Here is a 14,037-nt window from a genome sequence, read left to right as displayed (position 1 = left end):
TCGTCGCGGTGTCGCGTCGGCCTTAAGACGCCAAAGAAGCCCGACCTCGAATGCTTATTGAAGCGTATACGTCGAGAGACAGACAAGTGCCATTATTCGCGCTCGATCGAAAATCGCGCCGGGCGACGTGGTTCGTGTCCACACTCGCGCGAGCGAGTCCCCTCTTCCCCGATCGAGGATAAATATAAATGCGCTCCCGGATTATTGTTAACGAGCGAAGCGTCCATCTTGTATAGGCTTACGGCGAATCGTTAATTTTAGGTACTCCGAGAATACACATTCGCGGCTGCGTATCTTAATGAGTTAGTGAAGAGACTCGGCGGATACAACCACGCGTATGCCACTGTGCGGCTATGCCGCCATTATTAGGACCGAAATACTTCCGACTTCTCTCTGCCTCTCTCTCTCTCTCTGCCTCTTTATCTCGTTTCGCTTTGAAAATCGCTACGACTTGAAAAAACAAATCCGTCATCGCGTCGTCCGCCTGTCAAAAGCTGTCGGTTGCGAAGCGCGCACTTTCGAAGAATTTCGCGAGAACGAACCGTCTCTCTTGAATCTCTCACCGATCCTCTTGCTCTCTCGGTTTCAGATCGAAGCTTTTTAGTGGCAAACGCGCAACAGGGACTATGCCACATTATCTATTGCTCGGACGGTTTCTGTCGGATGACGGGCTTCTCAAGGGCGGAAGTGATGCAGAGGCCGGCGGTCTGCGACTTCCTCCATGGACCAATGACGTCGCCGCACGCGGTCGCGGCCCTACGAGACGCCCTCGCCGCCGGCGTCGAAAAACACTTCGAGATCCTCTACTACAGGAAAGACGGTGAGTGTTGTTTTTGTTAATTGTCACCCCGTAATCTGCGCTCGCACGACCATCGGTGAGGAGGGGGCAGCCCTCACGACTGAGCAAAAACGATGCAACGCGTAATTTTGCAAAGTTCAGAGTGAGAAGGCGATATACATCGGCGGTTCTCGCATTCTCGAGTGTCTAGAGTTGTGCGATATCGCGACGGAACGTTATTAAACACGAGGAGATAGGGAGGAGAGGAGGGTTAAGGGTAGATTCTAGTTAAAACTAGTTGAGACACGTAAGACACGTAAAGAATAGAGATACACTCGGGTCACATTTCTCAACTCTCCAAGTGTCGGTCTATGCCTGCTTAGATATGCGTCATGATATGGTGTCGTGCATGTACCGCATCGTGACAAAGTACAAAGTGAACGCGTGTGTGGTCATATTCGTCGTCCTTGCATCGCCTGTTTATGTATGCACGAGAGCAAAGGGAGCAGGCAAAGAAGCGAATGTATCTCTCTCGCACTAAAGATAGCTGCGGAATTCGGAAACGATTCGCGCGAGATTGAGAGTCCGGATTTCCCGACGACTTGTCGTCGTCTTAAGAATATTATCCCGAGCAAACGGAAGATATTTTTTGTTCGCCTATACACCGCGCCGCCGCGCGCGTAGTGCCATGCGGCGCAAGTCCTTGCCGTTTCCGGCGCGAAGCGAGCGAACGAGACAAACATCCGCAACACCGCAACATGTCGCGCGACGCTAACTTTTTACGATTATTGCTGGCGGAAATAAATCAATACAACGCGTTGTCGCAGATAGAGATTTATTGGACCTGCTAGCAGCAAAGTCACGAACGTAGCAGTATGCGCCGGATATATCTCTCTTCCATTCCGTTCTTTCTTTCTTTCGAAAACTTTTGACAAGAATTGTTATTGGACTCGTAGGTTAATGTAATGTAAAGTTAAACGCGCAAATCCCGACATGACAGAATCATCGTCGTGCGCATTTCGCCGCTTGTTCTCTTTATCCGGTAATTCGACAGCGACGGATTCGTTAACGTTACATTCTGCCTTTGTCTTCGTTTTCACATCGACTTTACGAGTTACGGCGAATCTAACAAGACACTCGACCGAGAGATCTCGCTCCTTCGGTACGAATCAGTGAGACTTTCTCAGATGTAAGGCGCAGACGTAACACAGAGGCTAGGTTAGTTGCAGGAGCAGGAAGATTGAATTTGTTCGCAGGGGCCGGTGGTTACTTCGAACTCGATTTTGCCGTAGTGTCTGACCTTAGCCGCGGTGAAATCAATAGTCACTACTGTATAATTTATCATAGTCATAGTGCGGAACCTCCCACCTCGAGAGTATAAGGCTTGTGCAGACCCGTGCGGCCGGTCTAACTTTCTGCATTTTTCGAGCGATGTTATGAAAAAAGATTATATATATATATATATATATCCCTTATAAACAATTTTTTATCCGTTGGAAACAGATCGGAGGTCTCATTTTTTTTAGCGACATTTTTCAGCCAAATTTTTCAGGACCGCACGATGCGCGGATACACGACGAGTGTGTGCGTGTGTGCGTGTGTGCGTGTGTGTGTGTGTGATATTGTAATCGTCAAATATATAACCATGTTGAAGCGGTGCGTATATATAAGGTTTCCTCGGAGATCAGCCAACAGCACGATTGAATTGTAACTGTTGTTGGTCGAGTTAAAAGCTGCCGTGGCAATGGAACACGCGGAAACATACTACTCATCACGGATCCTCTCTCACTCTCCTCCTGTTCCTTTCTCTCTCGGTGGCGCGGGCGGTGGCGTCACTTGGTGGCGACGGGATGGTCGGCGGGACAAAAAGTACGCTCGCTTTATCCCTTTTCTTCCCGTCCTCTCGAGATGGACGAGCACTTTGCGCTCCGTCGTGAGACGCACCCGGCGCGTTAATTAAGGGGCTTAATTAAACCTCGCTACGCGAGCACCGTAGGAGTGTCGATGGAGCGAGACACGACGCGAACACCTGCAGCCACTTCCCCGGGGCAAAACACTGCGAGTGTTAGAGCGTAGGAGATTCACGGATAGTTACGTGCCACAGTGATTCCACCCTTTGTTGAAACAACAAACTCCCGCTCTTCCTGGAGCACGCGTCACGTCACGTTGATGGCCACTTCGCGAGCGCCGCCGAAGCGAAAGCGCACGATGGGGAGTCTCCCGGGAGTCCCGCTAGAAAGATGGGGCAAAGAATACTTGTCCGCGTACGCCGGTACGCGGACAATTTTCCAATCATGGATAACTTGAGCCTACAAGCTTATTCTTACCCGCGTCGCTTGTTACTTTTATCACTTTTATCTCGCTCTCGGTACTGTCGGCCGCAGAAAGCGAAGCGCGTTGCTCTTTCCACTCTCGCTCTCGAATTATTTCTTCCCGTTAACAAAAGACTAGAAAATCGTAAGCTAATCGCTAATAAGTGATGGTTTGCGGCTATCGTTGAATTATTATATCGTTTCTCGCATCAATCGTATCCCGTATCTGGAGCTTACCGAAGAATCGATCTACGAGACAATGGAAAAAACGCGCGCGAGTTTCGTGAGAATTAACGCAACGCCAGCTTTGTAAAGTCGCGCGTATAACGTCCTTGGATGAGTCTCTCTATTCACCGACGTTAGTCTCGACGTTACGACAGTACGAGCATGGAAAATTAATCAATGGTCTGTCGAGTTTGAAACTACTACGACTTTGCACATTGGACAGAGAGAGCTACAGTTGGCTAATTACGCGAAACTTTTAACGGTTGAAATATGTATTGATAGTTACGAAAGCCGAGACGACAGAGACAAAAGAGGGACTTTTGCTGAATTCAAATTAGAATTTTTAACAGAGAACCAAACCTCTCGAGCAAACATTAAGAAACCCTCCCCGGTGCACCCCGCAAGAATTCTGTTATTAAAACTAAGGATGATAAATTGGTGTAAAAATGCGTTCTGCCTCGACCAATTGATTTTTTAGTTTTCTTTTCGACAATGGTTAACTGAAATGAATGATAAAATCGTGCCGAGCTTGCGGAAACGGATAAATTGCCGCTGTATATAATTCGCGACGGCGTAATTGATAGTTGCCTACCACCGGCTCGCTTTTATGGATAACGTAACGCGGTAAAAAATTCATGATTCATATTAAACGGGTGATTTTTCTTAATGAGCTCCGGACTGCAAAGATTGCGGATAGATAAGAGTTGGCGTGCATCAATTATCCTGCCACACTGATCCTGATAACACTCGTTCATCAACGAGTTGGTCCTTTTGCGCTTAATGGAGCGAACTTGTCAGGGATGAAGAGACATTACTGACAAATCGATTTCGCTGCAGCAAGGAAACTTCTTGCTGGGCAAGTACTAGTTTGCTAAATTGACTTATCATAGTTTGTAAGGTCGATCGATATCGTCGCGATAACAACAGTAACAGCTCTGGTTGCAACGCGTGACGGTACTTGACATTATTCTTTCTCAGATTTTCAGAATCGTTCACAAACTTGAAAACTCTCAATAATGCACTTTGATCGAGAAAAAAAGAAATCGAACCAGCTGATAGAAATTACGTCACCGTGATATTTGCTCTCCCTCTCTCTCTCCCTCTCTCTCTCTCTCTCTCTCTCTCTCCCCCTCTCCCTCTCCCTCTCCCTCTTCCTCTCCCTCTCCCGTCTGTCTCTCTTCTTTCGCGATAGCCATTTCGCGAGCACCTCCTTCAGAAAAGCTCTCCCACGTAGTTACGCAACACGGCTCGCGGTCGGCGCGAGGACGGTGTTTTGAGGCATCTAAGAATAGCCCCGTGCTCGTATTCCACCCCCTTCTTCTGTTCCTGAAACGTTCGCCACTGCCTCCTTCTCCTCCTCCTCCTCCTGCTGCTGCTGCTCCTCCTCCTCCTCTTCCTCCTCCTCCTCCTCCTCCTCTTCCTCCTCCTCCTCCTCCTCCTCCTCCTCCTCCTCCTCCTCCTCCTCCTCCTCCTCCTCCTCCTCCTCCTCCTCCTCCTCCTCCTTCTCCTCCTCCTCCTCCCCCTCCTCCGTCATATCTCTTTTCGCACGGTACTCCCTCCCAAACAGCGCAACGTCGTTTAGTCAATGACATCACGGAGGCGCTCGAACTCTTACCCCCTCTCGCATGTTTGGTCCATCGGTGGCGTCTACCACGCGTGACGTCATCAACAGCCTAGCTACGTCGCCCTCCAACCCTCCCTATCCCCGGCCGCGCCATCCAACGCCATCGGCAGCTGGTGATGGCTGCAAGCTCAGTGCGAGCCACAAAGCTTTCTGTGGCGTCACAGGACAACGACCCGTCGACTGGCGTTCGAGGCGCGCCATGGCCGGCTATCGGTCGATCGGCCGATCGGCGCTGCTTCGGCACGAACCGAGGCCGCAAGCCTCGCCTCGATTTCGAAAGCTCCGGCCGTAAGCTCGCCGGGGAACAGCCGGTGCGGCCCATACGGCACCGCCTGAGACGCGGGCTTGCAGTCTCCGCGGCGACAGCGAGCTGAGCTTTCGCTGAGTGTATGGTCTGCTCGCTCGTTCGCGAGAAAGAAAAGGAGAGAGAGAGAGAGAGAGAGAGAGAGAGAGAGAGAGAGAGAGAGAGAGAGAGAGAGGAGAAGGAGGAGGTGGTCCTCTTCGCAGTGTCGCTGTTGGCAAAAGCGAACTTTCCGTGCCATACTGTGACGTTGGCGCACTAGCGGTCGAGCTGGAACCAAACTCACAGCTTTCGGCGTTTCGCATCGAGAGAAGGCTCGCGATATTGCAGAGACTCATAGACGATAGACGATAGTTAGAATTATCATGAGGAATTGGTGAAATTGGCTTATGACGAGATCAGTCGATGTTGTGAATACGTGTGATACAAGTTTACAGTCGGCGAGATAATGCAACTTTTGGTTCGCTGATTGTGCTCGCGACTTTCGATAAGCTGGAGGGGAGTACCATGCTCGAGTGTGGAGATAACTGTAACGGTATCGAATCGTACGTGAGACGTTAAGAACATCGTGAATGAATTTTTTTTCTTCTTCTTTTCTTATCCTTTCAGCGTTATTGTCGAGAAATTTTCAAGCTTCAGCTCGGAAACAGAAATTGGGTTATCGTACAGCGGTGGTAAAATAACGCGATTATCTGTATGTAATATGAAAAAGTTTTACCGTGCGCCACAATTTTACGGTGCGGTTCTCCTTCGTGTGAAATTCGATGTGAAATTGCATAGATAATTCGACGAAGATGCTTCGAAGCAGGGAGGGAGGGAGGGAGGGAGGAGGACGACGAGCGTTTTTCAAGCTCCGAAAACGTATATCGGCCCGACGTCGTTGCGCGCAAAACTATGCTTCAGGATTCGGAGGTGTCGATGGTATTGATCACGCGGATGCGCAATTTCGCCGGCGCTGCGTTATCTGACCTGTTTGGCGAATAAATTCCGATTCGCGGATAGTTTCCGATATCGGCGTCGCCGATGTCGACGTTCGGGATAAAACTCGCGCATCCCGTGCTTTGGGGGAGAATTCCGTAACGATCCGCAGCGCGAAAACTATAAAATTTCTCCGCAGAGCTGCCGTGTCTGATCCATTACGGAATTTACTACTTGCAGCCTGTGTACCTGATATCAATATATTTATCGCAACTCCTGGCCGGTATTGTAAGTTCTCACGTGCAATAAATTTATACGATTACGTACGTGAGGCGCGCACGCTTTCGTAAACATCTTTGTGCGATCGTAACTTCTTCCGCAAATTACTCGAATCAATTTCATTCACGAGGCGGCGGGTAGCTTTACGACGAAGCAAGCTGAGTTTCCTTTTCCTCTTCCTTTTAACCGTCGGAAGATCGGAAGATCGGAAGATCGCTGTCATCTATCGCTACCGTTAAAATTGTGAACCGCGCACATCATAAAATTAAATTAAATCACATTAAATCATTATCATGTGCACGGCCGATGTAATCGATAGACACTCTCGCGCGCATTCTTTCGTGGATATTACCTGTTGAATTTTCACACACGTTCGCGACGGCGCGACCGCAATTTCTGAGTTCCCAGGAGGAAAGCAGCGCGATACGAATAGCGGATCTGTTTGTGAATCTTTTATATTACGCCGGCGAAGCTGTAAGCTCGATCGCGCTCTCCGACAAGAGACTCATTCGTCCTCGGACCGCTATAGAGATTCCGCTCTCGCGAAATCGATTTCCGGCCTGTTCATGCGAGGCTTCGCCTGAATTCCGCTGGGAACGGGCGCGAATAAGAGCGTGCGATGAGCTCTACGACACGGAGAGTCCGGAGGAAGAGCAAGAATGGATCCCCCGCGAAATTGTACGTTTAATTTACTTACTCTTGCAATTAGCGTCGGCTTCTCCCCGCCTCCTCCCTCCCCCTCCCCCTCCCCGCTCGCCCTCCCATTTCCGCGTCTATCGGCTATTAGTCTTTTCCGAAATTCACAATTAAATCCTTCTCTTCGCACGCACGGATTTTAATGGCGATTCAGGCGAGCCTGCAATTTCGCCACCTAATCTCGGCGCCTTCTCTCCCCTTCCTCCTCGATCCGCTGTTAAAATTATCTAAACCGTGTGATCTTTTTCAACGCCGGCTGCGACTGTATAACGGTCTAGGCAGTACCATCGTAGGACGCGGTTAAAAGAAAGCAGACGTATTTTACTCTCATAAATCCTGCAGAGCGATCCGCAGGATCATTCCTATTTAGTTCCTCCCCCCTCCCCCTCCCCTCCTCCTCTCCCCACATTCTAGTTCCTCTCTGCGCGTCTACGTTCTTTCTTTATTTAAAACGTCGAGGCGGTAAATTTGGCGGAAAGGTCAAGGCTGCGCTTCTCCTAATGTGTATTTTTAGCGCAGAGAAACACGCAAATTAATATTCTACACCGGGCGTCGAAATATTATGCGCGCGGTGCAGCCTTAAACAGAAAGTTTCTCAGCTTCTCTCGGACCCTTGTCATTTCTGATATTCTCGAGAGGCTGCGCGCTACGCGGAATATAAGTCTTTCGCGGAATTGAGTTTCCTCGTCGTGTCCCGGTGATTTACAGAGAATCTCTGACAGGAGCTTTCGATGCGAGGCGAGCTTCGCCGAGTTCCGACTCGACAGAATTCGGACATCTGGTAAACTCGCTCTCCCTGTGCCTCTCTTCTGTGTGTCGTCGGGACGTCGAGGAGCTTTTCTCAAGGTCTCGTTTCGAGACGTTACGATCTTCCCTTTCCACGGGTCCCGTGCTTAATTTCGAATCGTCCGATAAATTCTCACCGCGCCTTCTCCTCGCTCTTTGGATCAGCCGGCGCGTAAGAAATATATTTCGCCCACCCACGGGGGAATGACAGTTATGAATTTAAAGTAGCTCGCGCGACAGGCATCGCGCCGCAGCATTTTCATGAGATTCCCGTGAGGATGACGTATCGACACCGTGCTCAAACCGTTTCTTCGCAGGTGACTCGCAGCAACAACGTCTGTCTGTCTGTCTGTCTGTCTGTCTGTCGATGCATCAGGCGTATGTAATAAGTCCATGTATCAGCATCAATCATTTATCAGAGATGATACATAAAGTTCATCATTGAAAATTAAAATACTCAATGTTGAGAGAGAGAGAGAGAGAGAGAGAGAGAGAGAGAGAGGAGGAGAGGAGGGAGAGAAGGGGAGAGAGATTAGCCGACTCTACGGCGGGATCGAATATCCGATAACGTTTAATCTTGCACGAACCGCCGCCAGCCGAGAGAATGTCGTCTCGTTGAGTACAGTGTGTCATTTTGACGAATCTCAAATTGTACGACGACACGTCGGCTCTTCTTCTGCAAGCGGGGTGCAAACAGGGGCAGTGCCAACACTGCCGTTTCCCGTCTCAGGCAAAACTGGTTTGTAGTCCGCGGAGCAGGAAGCTCGTTCGCGCACCGACAATCGTTCGTAAGACGTTATTTCGGCGGAGGGTGACCGGACGTTACCATCCATTCACGCGAAAGGAGGCCACCTTCCAAAGGCACACCGGGCGAAATTAGTCCCGCCCCGAAGAACGTCGCCCACCCACCACTTCCGAAAGTAATCTGAAAAAGTCCCGTGTAAGGTCGGAGGTAACGAGAAAATAGAGAGCCGTTGCTGCCGGGAAACGACAAGCTGAGAATTACCGTGTCGCGGGGAACGAGTCGCACTTGTCAACAGGGGGGCAAAGTTTGATACAATATTTGTTTGCACGACAGATAGAGCCTAACTCTGACTCGATCCTCGAAGGAATAACGCGGCTATATCCGCAAATCGCATCAATAATTTCGCGGCGCGAACAAACGGCGCGGACCAAACGTTCTTTATTTAGATTCGTGCAAAATTCACCCTCTCGCTCTCGCTCGTCTCTGTTCAGCATCGAGAGAGAGAGAGAGAGAGAGAGAGAGAGAGAGAGAGAGAGAGCAAGGAAGTTTCGCCATTCGCACGAACGAGAAAGACAATTTTTTCAATTCTCACATTTCTCTCTCTCTCTCTCTCTCTCTCTCTCTCTCTCCCTCTCTCTCTCTCTCTCTCTCTCTCTCCCTCTCTCCGCTGAGAAAAAGGGTGCACGCTAAAGTGCGTAAGCCGCCAAGAAATTGTTCGGCCGCGCTAACACACTCGACACGTATACGCACGCAAGTATATCGAAGTCAATGACCGCATTCCGACCGCGTTTACGATGGTATTCCGTTACACCGGTGTGCGCCATGTAAGCGCGAATCTTTCGCTGCGCGAATGCAGGTCAAGCCAAACATTCACAACGCTCGCATTACATCCGACCTCTGGGCTTGCGCTCCAAAACTGTTACATTCCCGAGTTATGATTAGACTTCCCTGAGTTCTAACCCTGGCCGCAGGTAGACGGAAATATCTTTCCGGCGTAGTGCGCGCGCGGCACTTGCACGTATAATTAGGATCGATTAGCGCGAGCGAGATGGTAGGTAGCAGCTGAATAGCCACGTCGTGTTTTATCCACGTCACGTACGATGACACTTTCCTGAGGGAGAGGGAAGCAGCCGCCCGCGCCGGTCACGTGGCCATTTCTGGCAAGTGTAGTGTTCTGGTCGTCGAGCTTTTGGCCAGCTCGCTGCGAGGCCAAGCGCTCGAAAGCGCAGTTTGGAAAGGGAACGAGCTCGACAAAGAGAGTGGAAGTGCGAGAGCGCAAGAGAGGAGGGAGGGAGGGAGCGAGAGAGAGAGAGAGAGAGAGAGAGAGAGAGCTGTGAGGGGGAGGAGGGCAAAATAAACGAGGAGAGGAGAGCCAGAGAGGGTGCAGATCGAGAGAAAGAGGGAAAGAGACCGCGCGTTATTTCTGTGCACCGCACAGGGGCCACGTCACAGGGGCATTGCACTCCGTGACGTCACGGTGGCACAGCGTCATCGACCAATTGGAAGTAGCCGTTAACCCATTAACCATTCGCTCTCGTTCGCTCGCTCGCTCCACTGCGGTATCGTCGTGACCCGTGCGCGCTCGTTATCCGCCAATCCTCTCGCCGCCTCCGGTGGCCGCTGCCACCGGAGGTGCTGCTTTCTTCTTGCGCATCTGCCAGACGTTTTTGTTTGTTTGTTTGTCTGTTGAATAAAAAAAAAAATTATCTATCGTGTATATGTAATAATACCGTGCACTCGCAAACACACGCAAATTGACATTGAGCGAAAAGAAGCCTCGCTCATTTGTTTGTTGGTGAAATTGAAAGAAATTGCATGCAACTGTCGATTAGCACTGTGAACAACGCCACTACGAGTCGCTAGAAAACGTGAGGCCAAGTGTGTGTGCGTGTGCTATGATACACACAGCAGGGTGTCTCCGCTCGCGCTAGTCTCCTCCGATAATCGCGAGAGCGTTTCCGATGAGGATCGATGACGAGTCGACGACGACGGGCACACACCTGTTCGTCAATTTGGCCAATCGCAAGGTCAGTGTGTGAAGAGCCCGCGAAGCGGCTGTTCAGTATCAGGAAGGGCCACGTGTAAATTAGTCTCTCTCACGGATTAAGCGTGGACTCGACTTATTTTTAGCACGGAGGAGCGCCCCGAGGGGGATGCTTATTTATAGCGGCCGGCAGGCTTTGCCGTGTCGCAAATTTAGAAACTCATTTCGCTACCTTCCCACCTCGCTGCGCATTATCAAATTCCGGCTGTTTCTTCTTGCGGCGGCGGTAGGGACGCGCGCGCACGACGGCGAGAAGGGGGAGGGCGGAGAAAAAGGTAGCGTATGTATGTACGTACGTACGTACGTACGTACGTACGACGCTACTTTTTGGCCGTCGGCCAGGACTATTGTTCCCATAGGCTCGCCTATTTTACACGCTCGCTGATAACCATAAATATCCGTCTCTTCGCGCGCACGCGCGCGTTCCTTTGTCACGGCACGGTATATTTCCTTGTTTTCGCTCTGAATTCGCTATTCCTGGATTATTGATGAAAGCATTACCGCCAGGATACCCAGACGGGTGCGTCGTTTTTCAGGAGGAAGGATCGGTTACTATCCGGTGTTTATTAGCGTTATAAATAGAAAGAGTTTATGTCAGTTCAATCACCGGCTCCGTACGACGAGCCAGATTTAACGTCACGGAAATTTGAGCAGACGTTCGCGAGCACAAAATTTGTCGAGGGAAGCGCGCGTAGGAGCGGCAACTTCCGCCGCAGGGATTGCTTTGTTGCTGTTCTCTTCTCTCCCGTGAGAAAGAAGTTGCGAGCCAAAGTGCAAATATCTGTGTTAGATCGTTGCTTCATTACGGCAAAATCGATGTGAGAATGACTCACATCCGAGCGAGTTGGACGCTTATTGTGCTCATCTGCCCAATCGACGACAGACACGATACTCTATCGGACGAGTACGCGCGGCAGCCTCCAGCTGGCTCGAGTCGAGAGAGGGAGTCTTCCTTTATTAGCAATTTTTGCGGTGCCGTAAAACGATGACAATGCGACGTCAGTCGGCAACGGGCACACCGTTCGCGCGAGAACGGCGCAAGTATCAACGGGAGTTTATTACCGTCTACACGAGGTGCTCTCGAAATAGGCGCAGACTACTGGACTCTTCTCTCTTTCTCTCTCTCTCTCTCTCTCTTTCTCTCTCTCCCCCTCTCTCCCTCTCCCTCTCCCTCTCTCTCTCTCTCTCTCTCTCTCTGTCTTTCGCGAGACCCGTGGTCATAGTAAAACTGTTACACAGTCGTGCTCACCGTCACTCTAATATTAACCGTAAAGCGCCCTATCCCCCTCCCCCCCCCCGTGCGCTCGCTGTCTCTCCGTCTCTCCCTCTCTTTGTTTCTAGCTCGCGCGCGCGTGCTGTAAATTAACGTTCTGCATTAGCGACGTTCGCGGAAATAAGTCGATGCGCGTCGCGACAGCTCGATGTTATACGAGAAATTTGCTCGCTTCTTTGAAGTGCGCTGCGCGCAAACCCCGCGGACTCGCGCGTTTCGCCGCCACCGGTCTCTCAAGCGGCGCCGGTTCACGCTCCAAACGGCATGAAATACGAATGCGCACACGGTACTACCATAAATCAGTCCGCAATTTCTTTCCCGCAGCGAGAAAGGGAAGAAACGCGAAGTAATCCCTCCGTGGCAGTTGCCGCTCTGTTTACTTTTTTTTTTTTTTTTTTTCCTACATCCCGAGCCTTGGTTAATAAAAGACGCTCTCTGTATCCTCCATCCTGCCTCGGGCTCGAGATAGAAACGTTTCGTGCCTCGCCTTCGTCTTGGTCCGAGAGTAATTCTGCAACTCAAAATACACGTGTGCAAGTTTTTTCTCGCTTTTCCCTCCTCCTCCTCCTCCTTTTCCCTTGCTAACGAACTCAATGACGCGAGAGAAGCTATTTTACAGCCAGCCATCGCGATTGTTCGCGCTCGCGCAGCCCCGATCCGATAGGCGACCGGTGTTTTATTACGCGGCCGGTGGGGCAGGATTATCGGATTTTCGGAAGAAGGAAGGAGTCCCAAAGACGGGATCGATGGGAGTGCACCATCTGCTTTATCCCTTTGGCGTCTCTCTCTCTCTCTCTCTCTCTCTCTATCTCTCTCTCTCTCTCTCTCTCTCTCTCTCTCTCTCTCTCTCTCTCTCTCTCTCTCTCTCTCTCTCTCTCTCTCTCTCTCTCTCTCTCTCTCCCCCTTTTTCGCCAGCGATACTGAATGGATCGCGGGTGCGTTCACCTCCGGTGGCGCCGCATCGTCCCTTCCTCGTCCTGCGCGTATACCACCCTTGCGGCTCCCTGTCGCCGGTTAAATTCGCCCGGTTAAGCCGCATCGGCTCCGCGGTACCGCGTCTCGGGCGCTCCTTGTTGGCCTGAAAGTTGCACCACGAGGCGCCTAACGAGACGAGACTACTCGAGCGAAACAAAGCGAGTGTTCTTCAGCGTCGTCTCCCGGCCAGCGTACGCCCCCTCCCCTTCCCCCCACGCGCGTGCGCGCGCGCGCGCGGTCTCAGAAATTGCGCCCCTGGACTTTTATCCCGGGCAGAAGATTCCTCTCCTCATTCTTCTGCGGATTGGCTCGCGTACTTCGACCAAGATTCCGCAAAATCCGCATTGGCTCGCGAGGGATCTTTGTTCTCGCGGTCTCCGTTATCTGCCCGCCAGCTGTTTCTAGCACCTCTCTAGGGTCTCGGTCTGGGATCGGTCTGATTCCCCGGCGAAGCTGTTTCCCCACCCCCATATTAGACGGATAAAATTCAGTATTCAGATTCTTCTGCTTTCTTCAACGTCTCAACGATCCCTATTGACAAAAGTGTCGGTGTAATTATTACAGACGCGTAATACGCGTGCGCTTGCTCGCGCTTGCTCGTGCAAGATTTACGAGTATACATTTAAGACTAGGAGCAATCAACCGTCATTATCCCCGATAATCATTCTTCAGCTGCTCTGAGAGAGCGTTGTATGCGCAAGAAGAGAGAGCTAATGAGGTCGAGGTATATAACGAGCTTCGGATCTGTTGGCCAGTTGACGCGATTATTATACGGCTGTTTCGATGGGCCAAGCTTCGATAGGACACGTCATGCGGATACGGGGCTCGCATTGATCCGTCGACGGCAATTTGCTATCGATGGCTTTTACGATCGTCACGAGGATTATGTCGCGCCGTATATTAATATTGACGAATTTACGATAGCGAATGACTGGGTTTAATGCGCGTTCACCGGTGCAGTGCCGTTGTTAATGTGCGCGGACACATCCCCGCCCCAGCCCCGGCGGGCTCTGCGTAGTTCAATCGCGTACCTCGTGCTTGCGTACTCTGATCTGATATTCCGCACAAGCGTAATCATGCT

The 14,037-nt window shown here is 50.9% G+C and overlaps 1 protein-coding gene across 11 annotated transcripts in view; it reads left to right on the top strand.

Annotated features, from left to right (window-relative positions):
• The window catches only part of sei (potassium voltage-gated channel seizure), a 111,118-nt gene that overhangs the window by 18,381 nt on the left and 78,700 nt on the right, over positions 1 to 14,037 (top strand). For all 11 annotated transcript variants that reach the window (XM_025300833.1, XM_025300831.1, XM_025300832.1 and 8 more), the window contains exon 2: positions 590 to 820. In XM_025300833.1, coding sequence (XP_025156618.1) covers positions 590 to 820 — 231 coding nt within the window. The remainder of the gene's footprint in view (positions 1 to 589; positions 821 to 14,037) is intronic.

This window comes from Harpegnathos saltator, unplaced genomic scaffold, assembly GCF_003227715.2.
Source record: "Harpegnathos saltator strain DR-91 unplaced genomic scaffold, Hsal_v8.6 scaffold384, whole genome shotgun sequence".
NCBI lineage: Eukaryota > Metazoa > Arthropoda > Insecta > Hymenoptera > Formicidae > Harpegnathos > Harpegnathos saltator.
This window is presented reverse-complemented; position numbering and strand designations above follow the sequence as displayed.